Below are 23,926 nucleotides of genomic sequence, written 5' to 3'. Positions count from 1 at the left end.
GAAAAGTCCTTGACCAGGGTAAGCACTACTGAGCAACAACTAAAGCATCGGTGTGTTATCAGCACTATTCTAAGACTAAAGCTGAAATACAGCACGGCACCAGCTACTAGCAAGAAAATTAACTCTACCCCAGCCAAAACCAGCACAAGAGCCAATAAAACTTTAATATCATAAAAAAAATTTTTGTCTGCAATATATTTTAGAGAAAGAGTCATAGTAAGAATGAGGGTGCAGAAAAGATAAATTACAGTAGCTCTTTCCTGCAGCTCTAACAATGCTCAGTGTGCACTTGAGACCTGCAAACACATGTTTATGCCACTTTCAATTACTTGTCTCATGGATATTTGAGCACATGGTCATGCACAGACCTTCAGCCTGCCCTCATGCCCTAGACCTGCATGTGGGTGCATGCAGATAACCTGCACATACTCCATGATATGTATAGAATCATAGAATGGTTTGGGTTGGAAAGGACCTTGAGATCATCTAGTTCCGACCCCCTGCCATGGGCAGGAGCACATATATTAGCATCGTGTCCATTACAAAGTATTGGTACTAGGAATAAGGGACACCACTGTGGGTTTGGCAAGTACAAAATATGAAAGTCTAGGCACTCATGATCTTATCCATGCTCCATATCCATATTGCAAGATGACAGATTACCAGAATCTGTTCAAGAACTTCAGCAGTGACAGCTATAAATATCGCTACCACATTTGCCTGTAAATGAAAGTTTCACATCAGACAAATATGACACAGTGTGTGGCAATACATGCATATGGCACACTACCTACAGTTTGCCCAGTAATATTGCTAATATCCCCCCATTGCTGAATAGCCTTAAACAGCTGCTATTTCAAATAGCTGCTAACAGAGGACTTTTTACTTCTTTCTCATCAAGTTGTGTAATTCCTCCCTACAAAATTAAGCTGGCTGGAAGCCCAGGAGAGGCAACAGTTAGCCTGGACCAGTGAAAGATTTATGGTCTGAAGCATCCTTATTCATCAGGAATAAAAACTGATGAGCAATAACAACTTACTGGAAAATCGTCTGCACTTTTCTCCATAGCGCACAAACAAGAATTCCAAAAATACCAAATAAAAAATATTAGTATTGGCCTCAATTTTCCACATGATAGAGATACATCTTATTCTGTCAAAACCAGAACAGAATGTAGCTGTCACTGTGCTTAATACAGTATTAACTATACTGAGGCACTGGGTGATGCCTCTACAGCAGTTATGCTGAAGAGTATTTTCTTCCAGGTCTTTTCATCTACTGTTTTGCACATGTTTCGGTGGAAGGACACGGTCTTATTCCTTCTTCTAATAGTGACACTTCCTGATAAAAAGCCACCTCAGAGAGTGGCACTGATGATGGAACACTGCTCTAGGAAAATATTTGTCAAATAAATCTTCTATGAAGAAACAACTGCACCACAGAATTTTTATGCCGCTCAGCCAGATAATGGACATACACTCAGACACTGAATGAGCTCCTGCACCTCAACATTTCAACATGCAATCCCTGAAAGTAATAATAAAAAAATTAATATCTGTTATCAGTCCCACACATAATAATTAAGACCATTCTCAATGATTACTTGACCAGTCTGTTCAGAAAGTCACTTGACACAGAAATAAAACCAGCTCATTTAAAATATTGATTTTTAAAAAAGACTATTTAAACCACATGTTTACTTATCACTCATTTTTACCAAAGCATCTGAACTCCAGACAATGGAATTAAGCCATTTTGTTGCTGCATTTTTCTATTTAATGACATCAATGAACAAAGAGATTCTAAAAACAAGAGACCCAGTCTGAAACTTTCTTTACATTTAAGCTCTTTCCTTCAATAGAGTGCAGCAAATAACAGAAAACCTCTGTAAGGCAAGGGTTCTCCCAGGAAGTTTGAAGGCCTTTGCTTAACATTTCACTGCAAAAAATTTTCCATAGGCAAAGATAAGGTGTTTTGTTTCTGTTTTTTCCCCATCTCTTTGTTATGAATTGAACATAAATGAGCACATTTGCCTCATTAAAGAGACTTAGACGATCTCATTTGCATTGCTTATGTAAATTGGATTTGTAAATCTCTCAAAGAAATTATTAAGTTGCGAAGCGATTATTGAAAAAATGATCACATCTTCAATATAATGTGAAATAAGGTGGGTTTATTGCTTCTCTTCTGAACCTCTGCAAGCTCTCACAAGAACCCAGTATCTGGCTTCCAGCAAACACATAGCTATAAATGACCAAATTTTAGGTTGCATGATATCTTCTATGTTGCTGGGCAGCAGCTTTCATGAACAGCTTCACCAACATATCATTATGTGGGAGTTATACCAGAAGATAAGTCCCTCTTCCCCATCTCCTCTGATTCATACCCTCATCCTTTCCCACTGGAGGGCTGCCATCCCAGGAGAATGGGTGTGTTCTTGGCTACTACAGTGGAATCAATTGAAATTTCAACAATGAAATTCCTGTACTTGTTTGTTGCCACTGCTAACATCTGCCAGACATCACAGCATAAGGATCCCTTCTGCTCTGACTGCAGATACTTTGACTGAAACACTTTAAAGAAGGAAGAGAGAGACAGAGGAAGACCAACAATCCAAATGAGACTAATTTAAAATATTGATTTAATAGAAAAAGCTCAGCCACAGCAAAGTTAACGTGGCAGAGTTCCTTTCTTTGATTATTTAAACAGTTCTGCTAGAAATATTCCACATTATTAGCAATATTTCTGAATTTAGTTCTGAAAAAAATCCCACATTTTCTTTTGAGTGAGAAATTTGGATTACAAATGTGACACCTCTTATATATATATATAAGCATATGAAAGAAATGAAGCATTTCCCAGTGATATGTGCTCCTTAAGCAGATCCCAATTTCTGGGAAAAAAGTGGTCGTGGAGATGAGAATATATAATATTGAGGTCAAACTTGGGAAGAGATTCATGAACCTCAGAAGGTCAGAGGTTGAGCTGATAAACACAATGGGAAGTTTAGATACCCAAGAGAATGACAAGAAACCCTTTTTGTCCTACAGAATTGGACCAGAAGTCTGATCTACACACCTTCTGGTTTGGGGATTGAGTCACTTTGCTCCCACTTCAACTTATCTGATAAGTTTAAACATAAGTGCTGAAGCTGACAAAAGTTACAGAAAAGAGAGAGACGTATATAATACAATATAGTTATTCTGTTTCCACAGCCAACTCATAAGTTTAACCTTGTCATCTTCAGATCTACGAACCATCTGCTTTTGGGGATCTGGCACACCCATTTTGCCCTCAGTCTGATCCAATGTTAAATCAGCTGTGGATTTAACTGCACACTAGATGCGTGTGCTACAGTGAGCTGGGAAGACTTGTAGCACTGGGAATGGCTTGTAGCACTACTGAAAGTGTCAGACCATCAAATATCTGTCAGGGATACAGAAGAGTGCAGAAAAAGGTATGTCCTTTTCCCCTGTCTCCAACATCTGTTTATTCTGAATAAGAAAACACTGTCATGGCAGCAGAATTTGGAGGAAAACTCTACTGCAAGAAAATCTCTGGGGCAAATGGCAAGACATTTTTCACCACAGAATGAAATCCAAAGCCAAAATGAAAACTAAGACAACTAATCTCAGAAAGCACGTGCAGTCCTGATTCTACTTTAAACAAAGAATGGCCCTTATTAGTAGTAAACACGGTCCATTTTAAAATCCTGATTTTGGGGACAGTGATTTTATATAGGTCATTATTTTAAAATATTTCTATGTGCTTTCTGATCTCAAAATCTAACAATTTAAACTGGTCTTTGGTATTTGTGCCTTTTAGGCACATTTTCAAAGCGTTGCCTACAATGAAAGCATCTTGTGACATGAAGAATTTTAAACTCATTGCTCTGTATCTTTTCATATATTTGTCAGTTACCTTTTAGCCCTTCTACTTTCTCCCTCTGTGTAAGCTTCTCTTCAGGTTCAACTCCTCCCTGCTAAACTAAGGTTAGGCTGAAAATGAGCATGCAAAATACTGACCAACGGCTAACTTGCATACTAGTATTGTAAACATGCATGGTTTGCATATGAGGGTACTATTGGGTATCTGGGTATAATGCATATCTGGATACTACTGCATATCTGGACAGGCCTGGAAATTGTCTCCTACAGAGAAGAAAAAATCATTTTTCTAGGTGTAAAATACATCAGCCCTAAACACTGAGGCTTATGGAACACAACTAAGTAGTACCTATCTCCTTGAAAGTACAAATAGAAATCTATGTCTAAGTTATAAATGGGCCTGGCAGAGATCTACTAATCATTTCTATATGCCTGCTGCTGGTAAAGAAGGGACAACTGGCACCAGCATCAACTGCTTCAGCCCTTCACTGGTACTGACTTCACAAAAAAATCAGGAAGTCTCTCATATTACTTACTGTATGTTTTTCTCTCTAAATTAGTTTGCATTAGACAAAATCATAATGAACAGCAGATTAAAAAAGAAACTGTTAACAAAAGCAACATTCCGAAACTTTTTTTTTAAGGAAAAATTAAAACTATGTTTAATTCTTTAGACATTTCACTAACTCATCTTGAAAGAAAACAAAGGGGGAAAGTGGAGAGTAGGAAACAAAAATGTAACCCAGATTTCAGAAGCAAGAAAGCAATCCATAGAAGAACTATTGGTGGCAATTATTAAATGTCATTATAGACATCAGACCAAATCGAATGACAAGGGGTCACATTCAGTGGTGCATTCGCTGTTGTGATATATGAACCAATACTGTAATGATGGTATTCTCTTGTGAGAAAAGCAATGCAAGTATTTAAATACTCTAAATTTTATAGAAACTTGCAAATGAAGTATCAAAAGTTTCTCCCTTTCTACCAGATGAATCTTAAATACACATATCAAAAGATTTTATCTCAGAATAACCAAAACAAAGTTTCAGTAAATCTGCAAAAAAAAAAAATTACGTTGTAAAATTTAAGTTGCAGGTTTTAATCTAATCCGATCTCAATTTGTAACTACTCTTGATTCCCCAGATGCATTTTCAACTAATGAATATTTTTTGGAGATATGTCACCCTACTCTAGACCTGTCAACTGCAATTTAGAGGTAAATTAAATCAAATATTTTACCGGCAGAATTTGAATATGATTATGCTCTATCACCATCTCAACATGATCTGGTCAGGAAAAGTTTCCAAAGATATTGCTGAAATAAATCACTGTGGCTCAGGAAAAACTAGCCTGAAAAAAAATAATTTACTTTTGTGCAGAAATTATGTCAGTTATTGGGTCAGAATTTCACTGCAACATTTGCAGGTTTCTCTGTATATTTCTTGCACCTGTGTGTTAGATGCCTAATTTGACAGCCTTTTACAAAGCCATCAATAATCTAAGCTCCCAGCTCCTTAGTCCAGAACTGGTCAGCCATCACAAATCCCCAGTAAATCTGCTGAGCACTTCCTGAGGCTTCAAACAAGAGTGGAAGTGTAAGGACTAGAAAGTGCTATCCAAGGTCAGGCATTCTTCCCTGGTTTCAACAGGCCAAGTAACCAAGTACCAAAAAAAAAACCCCAAAAAGCTCTAAAGAAATTTTTCCTCAAGACTTGACTTTAAAAGATAAGCCTATTTAACAGGTAACTAAAGTATTCCTACATGGTTATGACAAGCAATCTACAAAAATATATGCTAGGAATAAGATTTTCTATTACATTCTGCAGTATGGCCTGAAAACTTTATATAAAAAAAGTAATTCTCCCTTATAAAATTCCCCAGAAGCTCTCCATAAAAGAGAGCAAAATCTCTGAGACGAGCGTGGCCAGAGAGGTAACACCAAAGCAAACCTGCTCCCTGCTAAATCTCCTGCTGTTTCCCCCCCTAGAGCAGAGTACTGGGCACAACTGTCTGTCTCTACATCGCATGCTGAAGTTTGAGGCCAGTGCCAGAACTGCTCTTGCTTTTTTCTGCAATCCATCCGTCTGAGCAATAATCCTCTCGCATGCTCAGTGTTAATGCTGGTTAAACCTCAGAAGTTTTAGAAATGTCCTTCACGGAAGTATTCAAGAATGCAAAGGTTTATCTGAACAACAGCCAACATACATCTTGGTCCAGATACCACAGAATTTGGCCAGGGTGGAAATACTGAGGGAGCAATCTCTTGGACACTATTTCAATGCTTTTCTTTAGGAAAGAAAACATGAAAAAGCAGAGGTGCATGGAATATTTCCAGATCCCATTTGTAATCAGAACTATGACACTTGTCATGTATCAGTTATTTCTCACTACTCACTGCCTGTCCTTTTTTAAAGAGATTAAAGTCAACAGGAGTAATTATAGGAAGGTTACCCAAGTGCTGCTACACAGAGAACAACTGAATGGTACATTAAGCTTAGAGTAAGATCATTAAAAGACAAAGATAAAAAACCTATTGCATATAAAATACAAGAGTAATTACATAGAAGGATTTTACATTGGAAATAAGAAAATTAAAAATGATGGGGAAGAAATTCAATAAATGAGTGCCTCTAAAAGAGAACATGCATTCTTGTCTTTGATGCTTTGAGTAGTAAATATCCAATGTGGAGCAAGGTATTAACCAGACGTTAATAAACAGAAAATCTAAGATAACAGAGCATTCCTAGCCTGAAATATTTCTGAGTTTGTACCTTTACAACCTTTCCACATTTGTAGCTTATACCATGCCAACAGCTCTGTAGTTGAGTGCAAACACCACCACTAAAACCTAGTTTTTAAATGTTGATACTATAAACACACCAACCACTCCCTGCCTATAGATCACAGCGGTATCACTGTGCTTTATATGAGCCACTACACTAGCAGCAAATGAACTATATATGATGTAATAAGCTGATGGCCTGAGGCCACAGGCATAATCGTGGCTTGCTGGCTTTAACTTTATATTCTCTTGTTTATTGATTTGAACTGAAGGAAGCATAGAACAGAGGAGATAATAGCTATGATGGTGTTTACTATTTAAACGAGGATTTAGAGGTCTTTAAAATATGGATAATTGACCTTATTGAGGGTTTATTATTGTCTCCTATATATAGACCTTTGTTCTTCAAGGTCTGTATGCAATGACCTGAGTCTACCACTTGAAGTACTTCCTAGGCACTTACTCCTCAGTAGATATATAACATGATAAACCATAATGACTCCTAAGAAAACATCTCAATTTTTTGAGATGTCTCAAAACATGAGAGCCTGCAAAGAACCTTTGGAGTCTTCTGCAATGTCCTGTGGTAAATGTGGCTGTCACACTGGCACTTTCAGCCCACAAAGCTAAAAATATTTTGGAGCATTGTTGTTGGAACAGTGTACAATAACCACCTTGCTGGAGGGAGAAATGTCTACACTTTCAAGAGGCCTTTCTGTTTAAGGTGCTCGCCAATCATGCTAGAGTATAGATGTCATAAGGTAATGGTTCAAAAGGTATCAGCTAGCAAAATCAAGTAGTTACAAAAAAGTCATAGAATCATAAAATCAGCTAGGTTGGAAAAAACCTTTAAGATCATCAAGCCCAACCTTTACCCCAGGACTGCCAAGTCCACCACTAAACCATGTCATTAAGGGCCTCATCTACACAGTTTTTGAACAATTCCAAGGATGGTGACTCCACCACTGCCCTGGGCAGCCTGTTGCAATGCTGATCACCCTCTCTGTGAAGAAATTTTTCCTAATATCAGTCTACATGAAGATAAACAACAACACTGGCCCTAAAAAGCAGAAACCCTCTAGAAACACATAACTTAAAAATACCAAATAGTTTTCTTGTTTATTTGCTTTGTAAAATTGAAGTAAATGCAGCAAAACCCACAAAAAATACCCCCAAAAGAATTAAAACCAAACCAAAACACAAAACACCAACTTGTATTCTAGTGCATCACAACTGAGCAACATTTATTTTTCTTGAAAGGAAAATAAATCATAAACCCAATGAATAGGTATTTAAGATAGAAATACTTGTAAGTCCTTCAGCATTCATAGCTGTGATCATGCATAAGAAGGTACTATGGCCAGATCTACCTCATTTATTCAAGTGTCTTTATCCTATAATAACATTCAAGAAGAGTAAACAGACTCTTGAAGAGTCAAATAAATTCCTTTCTTATTTCATCCACATTTGGAGTCATTTCATGTACAAGTACACAGAAAGGAAACTCCAGTAACAGAACTATTTGCAGCAGAGCAGAAAGCAACCATTAGATTTCTTTTTTTAACTTTGTACACATGATGGGGCTGGGGTTACTGTAAACTGTTTTGTCTTGGGCAGAATGAAGAGTCCAGCTGAGATAAGCTTTTGGAAAACTTTTATGCGGACCATATATTTGGATGTGCAACTACATTCCTCCCTCTTGTAACAACTCACCTACTCCCCAATGATGTTCTGTCACCAGGAAGTATACGGAGGAAATAACATTATTGAGTTGCTTAAGTGTAAATTGATTTGGGGTTTATAAAAGTTACACCACAGGTGCTGATGGCACATCAGTGAGAGAATACTGGGCTCAGGTCTGGTTGCAGACAGAGTGCTCATGGTGGGACAAGGCTGCACACAGTTCCACACCAAACTCTGAAATTGTCTTTTCCTGTAACTTTACACTCCGCACATTATTATAAACTCCACTCTCCCCTCTGCGTATATGCCTTTCTCTGTGTGAAACTGTTGTATTATGTGTGCAATCTGATTTCTTCATAGCCCTCTAAGGTAGATCTCCAAGTCTGCAGCTGACTTTTGCCAAACCCCAGGAAAATAATTGCCGCATGGCACTTACCTCTCCTTCTCTGGGCCACGGCCTTCCATTCTGTGTATATTTGCTTTGATTCTGGCGCTTCTTTTGCCCTCCATCAGCAAATTTGCACAGCAAAGGCTCAGTGGGGGCTGTGAAGACAAGAAACCCAGTCTGTATTAGCATCCCCCCCAAAGAAAGTGATTATACCAGCAACAGTAGTGCTTTGTAAAACTGATCTTTTGAAGTAAAGTCTTGCCTTCTGCAGATATTTTTTGCCTCTTTTAGCCTTGACTCCACTGGCAGCTGTTCTTATTAACTAAGCTTCAAAAAATATATACTGGCAGCCCTTAAAAGAATTTAGCAAATATTGTTGAAAAAATAATCAGCCTACGCAGAATGTTAAGTTGCTGTAGTGGAATAGTAGAGTCAGGCATTAGTTCCAGCTAAGTTAGACACGTATTCATGACCAGCATTAGTGCAAGGATAAACACTACTTCGCTAAAGAAGCTTACTGTTTTTATTGTAAAAACTTTGCAAGAATCTGTGTAAGGAATAAGTGTTCACACTATTTCTGTGTTTCTCGAGACCCAATCCCTTAAAATCCGAATAAACAGAATAAAATAGAGACATTTGCCAAGCACAGTCCAGTTAGCTTTCTTTTCCTCTTAACTCCTCTTTTAAGCAAGTTGGCAGCTCAGAAAACCCCTTTCCTCTCCAACTGAGATCTGGTGTATGAATACAATAGTCAGAGGGCATGAAGCTTTGGGAAGAAAGGATATTCACAGAGATGCACACCCCGAAAGGCAGCCAACAACAGGGCCCCCTGGTGAAGAAATTGCCCCACATGAAATGGGTACAACAGGAAGGGAACTCTGTGTCCTGGGATCTTTTTCCATCTACCTAGCTTTTAACAGCGTCCTCAAATATTTTTCAGCCAAAACTGTAATTAACTTGCTGGTGGGAGCTTGTCTTTGCTGTTTCCTTCTTAAAAGAGGGGCCAAATTCTACCCACTTTATTAATTGCATGAAAGGATTGTCCTTTACTGCCTACATCAACAGAGAAGCAAACCAATATTGGCTTGGTTGAAAGAAATCTAAAAATGATGTGTCGTATCTGAAACTTTTCAGTAATTTTTGGGTTCCCAGGCATGACAAGTATGGGCTTTAATTAATTAACCAGGTGTTTTGATGGAAAAAAAGCAAGAAGTCTGTTTTTTCTTCCTCATTTTCTATTTCTGTGAGGCTAAAAATGTTGAAAGAATTAAAGTGGAGGGACATGAAGGAAATGTTGCTGTAGGGGGCGTTAGCCAAGTTGCTGACTTCCTTATTTATAATAAAAGCTATGATTTGGTTAAAGGATAAATTCATATAATATTAAAACAAGCTCATCTCCCCCAACTTCTTACTCACGGCAAGCTCAAATTGGGTCAGAAAGTGTAAATTAAAATTTTGATCACTTGAAAACTGCCACCAAGGAACGATGTATATAGAGAATCTCACATCAAAACCACAATTTCTCATTGGGACAGCATCACTTTGGCCACTTCTGAAGATTTAACAGCTTTGTTTTTTTCATTACCATTTTACCAGGCTAGTAATTTCCAAGGTCACTAGAAACTGAACTGCAGGGAACAATCCATTATTGGCAGAAACCTCAACTGTGTGACCCCAGTGGTCTTTCCCCACCTCTGAGTTCGATTATTGTATCAGATTTTGGTAGAAGCAATGCTCAGCCAACCGTTTTAAATTTAAAATAATGAAGGTTTAAAAGCATCCAGGTGGCTGTGGAGATTCTTTCTGCAGATGGAGAGATTTTACAGGGCTGAGTGCCCTGCACTTCCACCAGTTTTACTCCACAGTGCGATGTTGCATGATTTCAGAGTGGTTACTTACAATTCACTTTGAGGTGACTGTGAGGGAGGAGCAGGTGCTAAGCCAGCGTTAAAGAAAGACTTATTAAACATCACATCTGAAGCTTCAAAAGCTTTTTGTTTTAAGCACTGAACAACTACCAAGCAACATACAATACCATCAGAAGCATGTAAAAACAATCTGCACATTGGATATTTACACATGCCATGATCATCTGCTAATGTACACATGTGGTATTAGCCCATGTACTATGATGTGGTTGAGAAAGCTAGGAAATCGTATGGTTTAGTACATATCCTCTCTGTATATTAGGCAACCACAAATAGGAAGTTGTTGCCATTTCTGAAATTCCCAATATTCAGCATTACCATCTGACAAACTCTTATTTGTTAACTTAACCACTACCACCTAGAAAAAATGCAAAAAGTATTGTACAGACTTTTCAGGAGGCAGGGGAGAAGATAGAAAAGGACAACAGTACCATAACCTTCACAGGCAAGTTTCTACACGGGAGGCTATATTCCTCTACAGCAAACTGAGGGGAATCCTGGGAGAAAAGTCGATCTGTGCCGATCAGTATTAACAAAAGTAAAAGGATCGAAAGAGCATGTTCTGACAGGAAGACAAGAGTCTAGATAAGATGATTCTGGGCTTTGGTATCTTTCATTTATTTAGTTAGTTACTTTTTCCACCACAATCCCCCCCACAACCAACACAGACATTTACCGTATTACATCTGGCAGGACAGAAAATTATCTTAATTATCTCTGAAGTGGTGTAAGGCCTTAATGGTTTACAGCTGGAAACAACTATGGTAACCAACCTCAAACTATAAAGAAATCAAATTAATAATCTTAATAATCTCTCTTCTTTCGGGACATATGGTAGAGTGTAAGAGTCTTATGTGTTCAAGCATATTGTTCTAAGTACACAGAAAACCTCAAATCTCCGGTTTACTTCAGCCCTCTTGAAATCGTCTCTAAGAAAGGTTCTCTAGGCTTTGCAAGATGAGATGCACATGAGTATTTGACATTGGCACCATGAGTCTTACTAATTACATACATAACAACAGAAGACACTGGAAAGAGCATATCCTAGTGCACTATGTTAGCAAAACTATTTCTAAGTAGAATTCTTTCTTAATGGTTTCATGAAATGTCAGAAGTGCTTTAAAAATAATAAATGAACTTTCGGCAAGAAAAAACCCCCATCGCAATTAGGTATTATGGTTATCAATTTAAAAGGAAAATATTTAGGAACTATTCAAGCAATAACAACATTACATGAATAATCTCAAGGGATTGCAGCAGAAGTGGGATATTTTACCCCCAAATACTTCAGAAGAGGAGGAAGGGAAAAGGGAATATTTTAAACTTTTTCTGTTGTTGCTCTCTTCCATTTCATACAGACACTCTTCAATTTATGGACTGAATTTTCACTCTTCTCCTTTTCCTCTGTATAAACACACTGACTGAAAATAAATGCTTGTGTCCCTGCCTCTTCCCTCACCTTTTATACTGCTGACTTAATAGAAAATGCAATTTGGATATCTGTAGATGTTCATATTTTGAAGAGATAAGCACATCTTTTTGTATGGTTCATGACATCCTCAAAGTTTTAAGCATGTGTGGTATTTTGAAGCCTATCTGGAAAATCTACTGTTGCTATTTTCCTGTCAGAAAAGGGAGAATTGATTCACTTGAGACAAATTTCAGCCTATTCCATCCTGATAAACTCTTCAAGATAGAAGGCACTGATCTTTCTTTGACTTCTACCTGACAGTAACAAATATAAATATCAAGAATAAATAACAGCTTTAACCTGAACAAGGTTCATTAAGCCATTACCCATTTTTCAAGAAGATTTAAATGCTTGCTGTAGTTCCCATCTAAAGCCTCCTCTAGTTAATAAGACATAAATAGCCCTGAACTTGGCTTTCAGTCCTGAGAAGGAAGTGGGATCAAATTGATAGTGCTTCTAAACAGCATTTGCCAAGTTATTCAGGGCTGCTGTAGGAGAGGGCAGTAGTTGCTAGTGTTCAAATTCTGTTTCCATGGAAGTCAATGGCTAAAACCCTATCTCTCTTCAGTCAGGCCCTGAATTTACTCGAAGAGTTCAGTGGAGGTGAAAGAGAGAGACTGGTTTTGTGTCAATCAAGCCTGTCGATATTGTTGAAGTTCCCTTAGGAGATCAACTTCTCATGCTCCACTACTTCAGATGGACAGACTGTGCAGACAGACAGCACTGAACTGCCAAAAGGCTGTTAATATCACAAAAGCAACACTGGTGTTTAAAATAGGACAAAACCTTTAGATGGAAGGAGATGGGGATAACAGTGCCCCCTTCTCAGATCTGGCAGCCTCTTAGAAATGTTCCATCTCAGGAAAGCAACTTCAATTAAATTGGTGAGTTCAACAGAAAAAGCAAAATTCTAACTAGTGCTGAATATATAATTTCCTTATTCTCTCATTCATCGGAAGGCAGATACACTTGAGCTTCTACATATGCAAAAATGTATATATTCATGAGCATGTGCTTCATAAAGGAAGATGAAAGCTGTCACTTGCATTCAGTGAATCTTTTTCATTATTTCAGGTGCTCTGAAACTTTTTCTATCTTAAGAGTTACTGAGAAAAGCTTGTCCTCCGCAACTTCCGATTCAGTAATATAGCATCATCTGTCCAGCAATGGCAAGAATTACATATTTAAAAAAGCAATAACAAGAATCTATTTATGTATTTTAACTGCTTTCACTATGAATAATTTTGAAGATAGAACATTTTTCAGCATGTCAGGAAGAGTTAATCTCTTTTTCTCATCTTGTACAAGAACGAAAATAACATTTTCAGTAGACAGCCTGGCAACAAGTGCATTGTGGGTCCTTAAACACCTTCATTTGGTTAATGTGAAGAAAAATGATGAGAAAGTCACTGGTATATTAATGAATGGTCAGTGCATAGTCAATAATCTTTTTCAAAGTATGTTTTTATGAGAAACTTGGATTAATTTATTTTTCAGCCTTGGCAAATTCTCCTCCATGATAAAAAATGGGGCAGAGCAATAACTAAGTTCACAATTACAGCAAGCATCCAAACTGATCAAGCTTTGATAACTACTTTTCTTAACTCCATTCCCAATTTTAAGTATTTTGATAACATTTTAATGTACAAATTACATAGAATATGTGATTGAAACATCCATGCCAGAACCAACCCCCTTGTTTGCCTCAGATCAATCATTTTTAGTCTTTAGAAAAACTTCATCCTATGGTAACATCTAAGCCACTTTGTAAGCAGACCTGTTACTCATATAGTATTTCAGAGGGAGACATGAGACACACAAAAGCTCTAGAATCAAGGCAGGACAGAGCAAGTTAAAGTTCTGATTCTATACCTGGGCTCAAATGGATGTACCTAGCAGGACTATGGTCTTTACACAACACACAGTTTCTTTACAAAATGAATTTTGTTGTAAAGTTTTGGGACCCCATCAATAGAGCAATTCTCTGCTCTAGTGAATCCATTGGCTTCTAGGAAAGTTCAGTCACGAAATCTTATTCATTCCAAAGTCACAAATAAACAAAATTCAAACTTCAAGGAATATTAGAGAACAGAACCATAGCTATTCCGCTCTTGGGAAATAAAGAATTACACAAGATGGTACGTGACACAAAAGGACATTTAAGGACAAAGTGTTAGCAGAGTAAAGAAACTGTAAGTAATGAAGCAAATAAACATGTCATCCTATCCCACACGGAGTGCTTGACTTGTTGAAGGACAGAGTAATATATTTTGTCTGAGAAGCCCATGATACTGGATGTGATGTCACAGGACATACCCTAACATATATACATAGAAGTATAATGAAAGGCATTCTGTTATTATGATTCCTTGTTGCTCAGCGTTTTTTGCAAGAGCCAGTGCTTTTACACAGGTCAAGGAACATACAGCATATTTATCCAGTAGGTTTACATTTAAATTTAACTATGTGATATTCCATAGACTTGTACTGCTGATTATAAAAGTCAAACAAAGGGTTAACATCACATTTTAGTTTCTACAACATACCATTTTCACAATATAACTGTAGAAATTGGGGAAATAGCCTTACATAACAGAAAAGTACCCCACAGCAACAATTAGAAAGCAAGCATCTGTTCGGCTAGAAAGGAAAAAAAAAACTTTGGATATTACAGCTTAAGTAATTATCTCTAGTTCACCTCTTTGTCTTAAGAAATGAGAACCATTCCTTTCATCTTTTTTGTATAATAATTATTTCTAAAGAGAAGGAATATATTAGAAAAGAAAAATAAATCCCAGAGGAGAAATAGTGTGTCAAGCATAAAGTTAGTGTTTCTATTCTGTCAAACTGAAATTACTTGGAGCACGTACAACAGATAACTGTACGCTTACACTGGAGAAACAGCATGCCAACTGTGGAGTGTGGTCCAGATCTTGTTGCAATCAATGCAAACACTCCAGCTACTACACCGAACAGTTATACTTTATCATATGGTTCCAGAAGCCCCCATAAAGTTTTGTCAGTGGATCAGAAACTAGAGTCTCCTTTCTACGAGAAACAGAAACATTCCTTTTTACATTTTGCTTTTGTCTAAAAAAACATTTCTGTTTTTAAATTTTCAACAGAAAGCAGATTGAGAGTGCCTGATTCAGGCCTATTAAAATGCTCCATTCCAACGTTGCTGATAAGGAGAAACTGTTACATGATTTTATGGAGATAACATATAGAAGCAGATGCTTCAATACGGTATTGAAACTTAAATAAAATCAATCAAAATAGCAAAGCTGAAATGCGGCAGTGCGTTGGCATATTTTTACTTTAACAAACTCCATTTCTCAAACAACTCTAGTGCTGTTCTGCAAATCCAAAACAGATTTAAGGAGTTCATGAATTAACTTTATTAACTAATAACTAATTAACACTGCACTTTAATGTTGGATTCTGCCTTTATTTTAAAAAGGCCTGAATCAGAGGACACAGAAATTATAACGAGAATCTCAGTGAACCCAAAGCCACTCTAATGTAGCCAAATTGAATTGTGAGGTAACTGTGAGCACGAGCAGAGTCAGGCCCGTGAGGTTTGCCAGGGAAAGCAGCTTCCTCAAACCTGATGATACAGCAAAGTTCTGCCCTAATGAAAGTCCCTGCCATAATGCTGAAAAAATCTCAGCTGTGGTTCTTCCTTTGTGTCCACTGCTAAGACACCTCTTGACAATCCTCAACCACTGAATGAAAAGTGGGGTCTTTAAATTTTTCCAAAAGCCTTTACAACAAAAGAGGAGGTTCTTTCATCAAACGAGTATGTAACCAAACCAACTGCATGCATCAGCTTGCAGAAATCACTTTATGTACCTATGCTTAGACTTGAGTTTTCCACGGCTTTTGGACAGGACCTGCGATCAATTGAAATTTGGGGCATATTGATTGAATGTGACAATTCTAATTACAAAACATAGAACTTGTCTGGGTTAATACCTCCTCCAAAAAACACTTTAATAGACTCCCTTGGATTCCTGCCTTACTGGAAAAGCCATGTACCAAAAAATTGAGACGGTATCATATTTTAGAGAGGAGCATTGGTTACAAGTCATTGAAAGTACTTCATATGTTATTTAAGATAGATAATTAATAAATATTGAAATAAGTAGGTATAAAACGGCTTTTTTAATAAATAAGCAAAGCGTCACACTTGCTCAATCAGCACTGTTAAACAAGTGAATGCTTAAGAACCAACCCACCCTTCTATGTTTGAAGAATTTTTGTGTGGAACTTTTGTGCCTCAGCTTCCCTGTATTTCCCTCATGCCAGCATAACTAAGCAAGACACCGAAGAAAGCAGAGTCTACATAGCTCTTCTGGGAACTATGCAAGTAACTAGTACAATAAAGATACAATAATGCAAAGGTCCCCTATCAAGTTTCTCCCCATTTGACAATAGCTGACAAGAGTGAATAGTTTTCAAAGGACAACAAAAAACATACTTTTTGTGGTTTCGTATAGATTTTGCAAATGCTAATTACTGCCTGGGATTCTGACTACTATGATTAGCCATTGGCTTACTGCATCAGAGGCTTATTAGACTACATGTGTTTGGGCCGGAGCTGATTCCTCCAAGTGAAATGAAAAAAACATGTCAAACTTGAAAAATATTCCTGAAAGCATTTTAAGACATTTTCCTGTTTTCATTGTGAATTCCTAGATCACAACTTGCCGTACAGGCACACGCTTCTGCCATGTGTGACACAGAACTAGGGTGGGATCAGATCAATAATTCCCAACCCAGGAGTCCAAGATCCTGTGAAGCTGATGAGAATGCTTTCAAAACCTTCAGGGGGTTATGGCACCGAAGCCTATGACCTGAACTGGAAGTAAATATAACAGCAGTTACACTGGACTCTCTTACAAACTTTGTTTTCTTGCCCACGATTTCTTTTTCAGTGCCACCACTCAAAAAATGACAGGTGCTAGTGTTTTACTGGGACTTTAAACTTAAAGCTGCAATCCCTTCATATCAGTAACAATGTAAAAAAAGTCAAGGCAACCTCTAACCTGTCACCAAGAACTAATTTTCAGCAAAAAAAATGACACCAAGAAGTTGTGCTGTGCTACTGTGTTGCCCCCCATCCCAAATGAACATTGAAGCTGAAAGTTCGTGTGTTGCAGCAGTGAACTAGAGAGGAGGTGTGAGTTGTATCATATTTTTAAACAAGCAGCACCCTTACTTCAGTGCATCTACTTCATAGTGGAGCACTACTTGAATGCTCCTGTACCAAGGTACACCAGCTGAGTGTATGGACTCCGGTCTGCAGGTAAAGGTTGACTGAAAAAACCCCTCACTTTCTAAATGTGAACCCAAACCCACTCTTCAAATCCCCCTCTGAGAGTGCTCTGTGAGCTTTTAAGAAGATTGTACTTCAAATCCCTTTTTGCCCTTTCCCATAATCTCAGAAGTTATTTTGTTTGGATGAAAATTGAGATCTTGTATTTCTTACTGTTCAATTATTAAGAAACAGCAACAGCCAGATTCATCTGAAAGGCTCAGCGATTTCTAAATGATCTCATGTACTGTAATTTATAATGGAAAATCAGGTACAAATAGCGTGAGGTGCTTTCTAGTTCCCCTCTAATGGAAATAAAATGAATCCCTGGTAATGGGTGACCCTACTTGCTTTTGTGGTCACCCACTTTACTTTTTAATGTTCTCTTTAGTAGTCTCAAGAGAAAAGAGCAAATGCAAAGCTTTTATCTGAAGCTGCTTCTCAAAACAATAGGTCTGCACTTCTGCTATAAAATCTATTTTTATTATTCTCATAAACAAATATTATTGATCACAAAGACCTTGCTATTATCCCACTACAAAAAACTTACTTGCACTGAGAGTCCAAAGACAAAATGATTGGAATTTATGCAGCACAAATAATTAATTCTGGCTCTGCTAATAGAAGGTTATTTCATGTAGTTTAAGTAGTTCTTTATTATTTAGTATTGAATTTTTTTATTTTAAATTTAATTTTATTAAATTTTTATTACTTTTTATTTAGCATTTATTTAGGTAAACCAGAACATTACCATCACATCACTCCTTGTCTGTGCGACACTGCTAGACTAACACTAGAGAAAATTCTTTTCAAACATATGTTTTCAATATAAACAAGGAAACCTGGCCAAAAGTCTTGTGTCAATACAGTGATTTCTTTCCACCAGGATAATGATAATTGCTGTACACAGACATTTATTTTTGACTAATTAAGGTTAAGTTTTGGCATTCCCTGCTCACATTCCATCATATGTATGCCATTAATGTCCAGAAGAGCTTATGCAACCCAGTGTGACACTGTATGAGAAAAAAATGCTTTATTTATGACCGTTAGCTTATTTAATTCAGACATACATGTTTAAAGACTACATTTGTTTACTGATTGTGGTGAAAAACACATCTGTTGTGTCTTTGTGAATGGTCACTGCAATTAAAAAGTGGCCATATATAAAATACTAACATTATTTGCAGCTCTATACATAACCTGTTAAAGAGGAGCAGTAAAATATTCTTACAATAGGAAAAGAGATCTGGTTTGGGTAAAGATGCCTGTGTCAAAGCAGTAACATGACCTTCTTGATATCAGAGCTGAAATAGTATATTCCTAAAAACACTGATTACTGTGGATGCATGAAATATTCCTCTGTAAATGCAAAAATAAAGCTAGTTTTTAACCAGCTATCAATCTGTTCAACATTTTAAAAATATTCAGAAGTATTAAGATTTTTCTTTTTTTCTGAGACTGTCTAATGAATATTCTCTTATTTAAATAAGTTCTAATTAACACACATTCCAATTACGTCTACGGGGTGCAGCAGCAAAACCTCCAACCACTTCTAATTTAAAACATAGCTGAGCAATATAATTTTGCTACCACTGTGAGAAAGAAGGAAAAGCTGAAGGGAAAAAGTCTTTTTATTGTTATTGCCCTTCTTTCAATTTATTCTTTCGTATTCACTGAAAGACATAATGTTTATGCCCTAAAATGAGAGAATTTGCTAGAAACTAACACAGAGAATCATCACCTTCCTCCCTTAAATGCAGGAACACCTTTAAGAGGTGGATTTGACCCTGACTGTGTCAGACCCATGGCTGGCTATAAGTTACACAGCAGAAAGCATTTTCAAGATAGCGACTGAGTGATTCTTAAAGGCAGGAGTTCAGTTCTCTCTGCTAGAGAATATCCAAATCACGCTAAACACCTTGGACAGTATAATTAGTGTACCACAAAACCTCACCTGTGTGCTCTAGCATCTTCTCCTGCTAACAGGCCCAAAGGGAGGAAGGGAATGCTTTGGAAACAACATATAAGTAAGGATGCTGATATCCCCTTCTCTTTTTCTCCCCTGCAGAAGGAGCAAGCAGCAGCTCAGAACATGGACTGCTGGCTATGCAGCACCCACAGGACACATTTAAACCTCTTGCAGCTCCAATGAGGTGCATTGGCTGCTCTTTGCAGCAATTTCAAAGCCCTGAGTCTGTAAGACAGGCTTTTCTGGCTGCAGCTGAACTGAATATCACTGTTCCCCTCACGAAGTGCCTGCAGGTAGGGAGCAAATGTGGCACTGGCACGTATGTGCCAAGAAAGGAAGGAAATGCCTTGGAAAAAGAATTGCGCAGTGACTCCCATTTCCTTGAAGGGCAAGAAGGCAGCAAGTCCCTGAAGCATGCCACCACCTGGAGTTCCTGCCAGGACATGGAGCCTTTCCACCAGCTTAAAGTAAGTCTCTGCCTTCAAGGCTCAATTGTATCTGTGACCTCCATGACAGACAACTGCACAGTGGTTTGGCCAGGAATTTTCCAGCTGTTTATAATGATACTTTATTTAAGGGGAAGACAAAAAAGGGGAATTATAATCTTTACCCAAGACAATGGAAGACCTTACTTAGCTCTTTTCAAAATGTGTTGATGATACTAACACTAAATCTAATGTGTTATGACATAAGGAAAATTCTAAACCTTGCGGCTTAAAAATCCTTTATTACCATCTGAGACAATATCCTAGAATATTAAACAAATAACACTAAACCCTTCCAAAATTTTCATTTGCGGAGCTCTCAGCTGAGGGTAGACAAGAAAGCAAACTTACATATTAAAGACTGAGTGATATCCTAATCTTCTTCAACTCTGTCCAATACAATGTCTCAGAGGTTGAATGAAGGTCATGCTAGATCCTGCTTTGCCACGGGTCCAAAAATTACAACACGACACAGTAAAAATCAGTCCTCTACTCCTCCAGTTACAAATACTGTAATAGTAAGAATGGAAGTGAGCCAAGCACAACAAGGAAGAACAGGTGAAAAAGAAAACAAGTTATAGAGATAGGCAATGAAAAACACCTTAAGAAAATGAAGAGAAAACCAAGAAGAGAAGGAAGAGCATGCTTCTGAATTGCCCTTGAAAATGTTCTAGCTTCACACAAGATTGAATGCAACTCATGTCCTTCTCTATTTACAGATGACAACGGGGGCCTTCACAAGCAAAGAGAATTCAGGAAGAAAGTGTCACTGCTTATAGCAAACAGAATGACAGAAGTTTAAAAAAATGTGTTTTTATCTGAACAGAGAGACTGAAGACAGGTTCTGTTGCACTGTGAGGAACCCACTAAGACTAGATGATCTCAGAACAATTGTATGGCATAAAACATGAATGAAACTCTAGAGTCTCTAGAGTCTCCTCTACACAAAAATACCAAGGCTTTGTTATCTAAGACAGTGTAAAAACTTAAGGCTCTATACATGATCCAGTACTTAATGCGCCATGGGAGATAAAATTAGAGATGACTACATGAAAGATGAAAGAGCAAAGACCTCTCTTCCAGAGAAGTTACATTATAAGAAACTGTAACACTCTGACACCAAAATACAACCATTCTTTAAGGTTTTGCTCCCATTTGGGTGGGATCCTTCCTTGTTTTACAGGCACTTGGACACAGCCATGCTGTGTGACAGGTCTTTGTGTAACTCTATTCAAAGCATGATTACAAGCAAACAGTAGCATCGGAGGCTGGCCTGACAAAAGCTGTCTCCAGCTGATGTGAAGCAGCAATTTTCTTCACAGCAAATGATTTCATGAATCAGCCAGGAGGGAGTGACAATATTCTGCTGCCAGTGACTAAGCGAATGACCTTTGGGTTGTAATTTCCACCAGCTTAATAGGAGTCCATTGCAAACATGATCATATTTTTCACGCTGCTGTTAACAGAGATGCTAATCTGGCTCTCAGGTTTTTTTGGTTTGTTTTGGTTTTTTTTAATTTTTTTTTTTTTTGCCGGCTTTATCGCTTACAATGTAGTTTTTCCCTAGAGACAGAGAACAGAGTCTACTCCACGTTTCTAATAAAACTTGAAGACAACACAGTAGAGTAAGAATTAGAAGGCAGCAACTTCCCCACTTTGAGGAATGTGGCAGACCTAGTGAGACATCATGGCTTTCTCCTGCCATGAGAAGGCCAGCTCAGTACTCAGCTTTGCAATCTGGTGGGAGACAGACTGAAGGGAGAGAGAGAAAACCTCTTCTAGAACGTTTTCTGGTACAGATCCAGAGATGGAAGAAAAATCCCACAGTCCTAAGAATGGTCAGAAGAGGAAGAATGAAGTTTAAATGAAGGTACAGACTAAGTAACAAAAGCATGAGTACTACCCAAATATTTTAATATTCTCCAATACTTCAGCTAGAATCTGCACACAAATAAAATCTCCAGAGAATGAACCACAACACACTGATGTCAGCATTCATGCTGCCAGATTAACACAACAGTAGAATACTGTACTTCCTTATGAGACTTGATTGTATCTCTAAAACATGGTAGGAAGTGGTCTATTTATACCTTTAATAGCAGTGTTGAGGAGAGGTATAATAGAAACCTAGTTTTTATTTGGCATCAGGATTCTAGCTGATTGTGATCCTAAAAGGAGACACAACAAATGGTTAAATTCCTGCCATTAAGCCACATTCGTTATTCCTCTACAGTACAGTTCCACTTCTTGGGCTGTTACTGGTGGGGAGAACAGAGTCTCAGGCTCTAAAACAGCTTTGAATTGAGAAGGATGAACTTCTAATACTGGAGATAAGATAATCAGTGATACTAAGACTCCATGCCAAGGTTGGAGGAAGCTTTATTGAATAGGCCAGTATGGACTTGCTGGTGGAGCAGGAGGTGAAAAACATAAGATTTCTTTGTCTCCACCTCTTTCTGAGGAGCCCAGTTAACTGAACTACTTGGATATCTGCCATATATTTAATGTGCAGCTAATAAACTGTGCATTCAGTAGGACAGACTCATATGAGGTTTCCTAGAAACATACTGGTCAGCTACATGGTATGTGCAAGAAGTTTTTAACTGCCCTGGACAGAATGTGTTTCCTGGACAGAACACAAACGTGATATTGGATACAATCATGGCGACCTAGAGCTCAGTCCAGCCTGTTTGCACCAGACTGCTTTTGCCCCTGGATAAGCAAAGATGAATGTGAATTTGGGCAAAAGCTCTTGCTTTTAGGCAGCCTTAGTGCCAAGCCAGAATAACATTGTTCCAAGATGAATTTCTTTACAATACTAGAAGAAAAATAGACATTTCAAATCATCAGCTTGCTAAACTAGCTTGCTTTTATTATCTGCCTTTACTGTGTTTATGTAGCATATAAAATGAACACAGAGTTATTCCAGGTTTAATCCCATATCTCTTTTTCCTGCTTTATAATTCTATTGTAGGAGTGTCTTCCCATGCTAACTGAACTATTCATATTAACATAATGCAACATGTACTAGTGTTGCAGGATTAGGGTATGAGCATGCTTACGTAGTTCTCAAGCTGTGTCATGCCATAGTCCTTCAAAGTAACTTCTGCTGACATCCTTTGTATACTTAATAAGGTGAGGGTTTTTATGGTGCTTACCACAGATATTGTTTGCAAACACCTCATAAGCACTAATGAATTCATTCTCTCAGTAGGTAGTGCAGTATTTTTTTGTTTCACAAAGAGATGAGCTGCAGTACGGGAATAATGCAAGCTGTCCACTGTCACACAGTCACAGAGTACAGATCTCGTGTGGTTTTGTGCAGTATTTATTCACAAGGTAACCCTTCTCACAGGGCTCTGACTAGGGGCCATGTTTTCTCACTCTCATTTCCCATTTCATTCTATTTCAGGGAAGATCTCTTTCACCACTCTGTTTGCAATGCCACCATCAACTCACTAAAATGCTTCATCAGAAGACAGCTTGACCTACAGTGCTCACGAAAATTGTGGTTGCAATGGTAATAAAGACTGGATGCCGTTATAGGTGTACATATGTACATTTCTCTGAGTGTTTGTGTCTCTGCACATACCTATTTACATATACATATTTCTATATGTGCAGGTTACCAGGTATCTCTGGAAAGTTATCCAGTACAGAACATCAAAACAGTCAAAGTGCAGTGTCTAAAGCTTCAAACAAACCTGTACTATTTACTGCAATATTTAACTGTTCTGAGCTCACACTACTATATCCCTAGAGGGCAATGTCACCTAATACATTGTGCTTATGACCCTACCATCTTCGTTTAAAGCTAAAGATGATGCTACTGCAAAGACAGACAGAAATAAGTCTCTACTTAATAAAATTTAATTTAGCTAAACATAAACTTGTCCCTGATTACTTCCAAGAAGTTTTGCAGTCTGATTTCAAGAACAGCAAAGTGCAGCTGATTATCCACAATACCTTTGCAAACCTCTGTGATTTTTCTACCATGTCCCTATGTTGAA

The 23,926-nt window shown here is 37.8% G+C and overlaps 1 protein-coding gene across 1 annotated transcript in view; it reads right to left on the bottom strand.

Annotated features, from left to right (window-relative positions):
• Nucleotides 1–23,926, bottom strand: part of LOC104406800 (RNA-binding motif, single-stranded-interacting protein 3-like) — a gene marked incomplete at its 5' end in the record, with an annotated part of 140,101 nt that overhangs the window by 68,656 nt on the left and 47,519 nt on the right. Inside the window, 1 exon segment of the mRNA XM_010015896.1 lies at nt 8,792–8,898. Within this exon segment, the coding sequence (XP_010014198.1) occupies nt 8,792–8,898 (107 nt within the window).

Source organism: Nestor notabilis, unplaced genomic scaffold, assembly GCF_000696875.1.
Source record: "Nestor notabilis isolate BGI_N333 unplaced genomic scaffold, ASM69687v1 scaffold7106, whole genome shotgun sequence".
NCBI classification, from domain to species: Eukaryota; Metazoa; Chordata; class Aves; order Psittaciformes; family Psittacidae; genus Nestor; species Nestor notabilis.
Note: the sequence above shows the minus strand (reverse complement) of the source record. Positions and strands in the feature narration are given on the sequence as shown.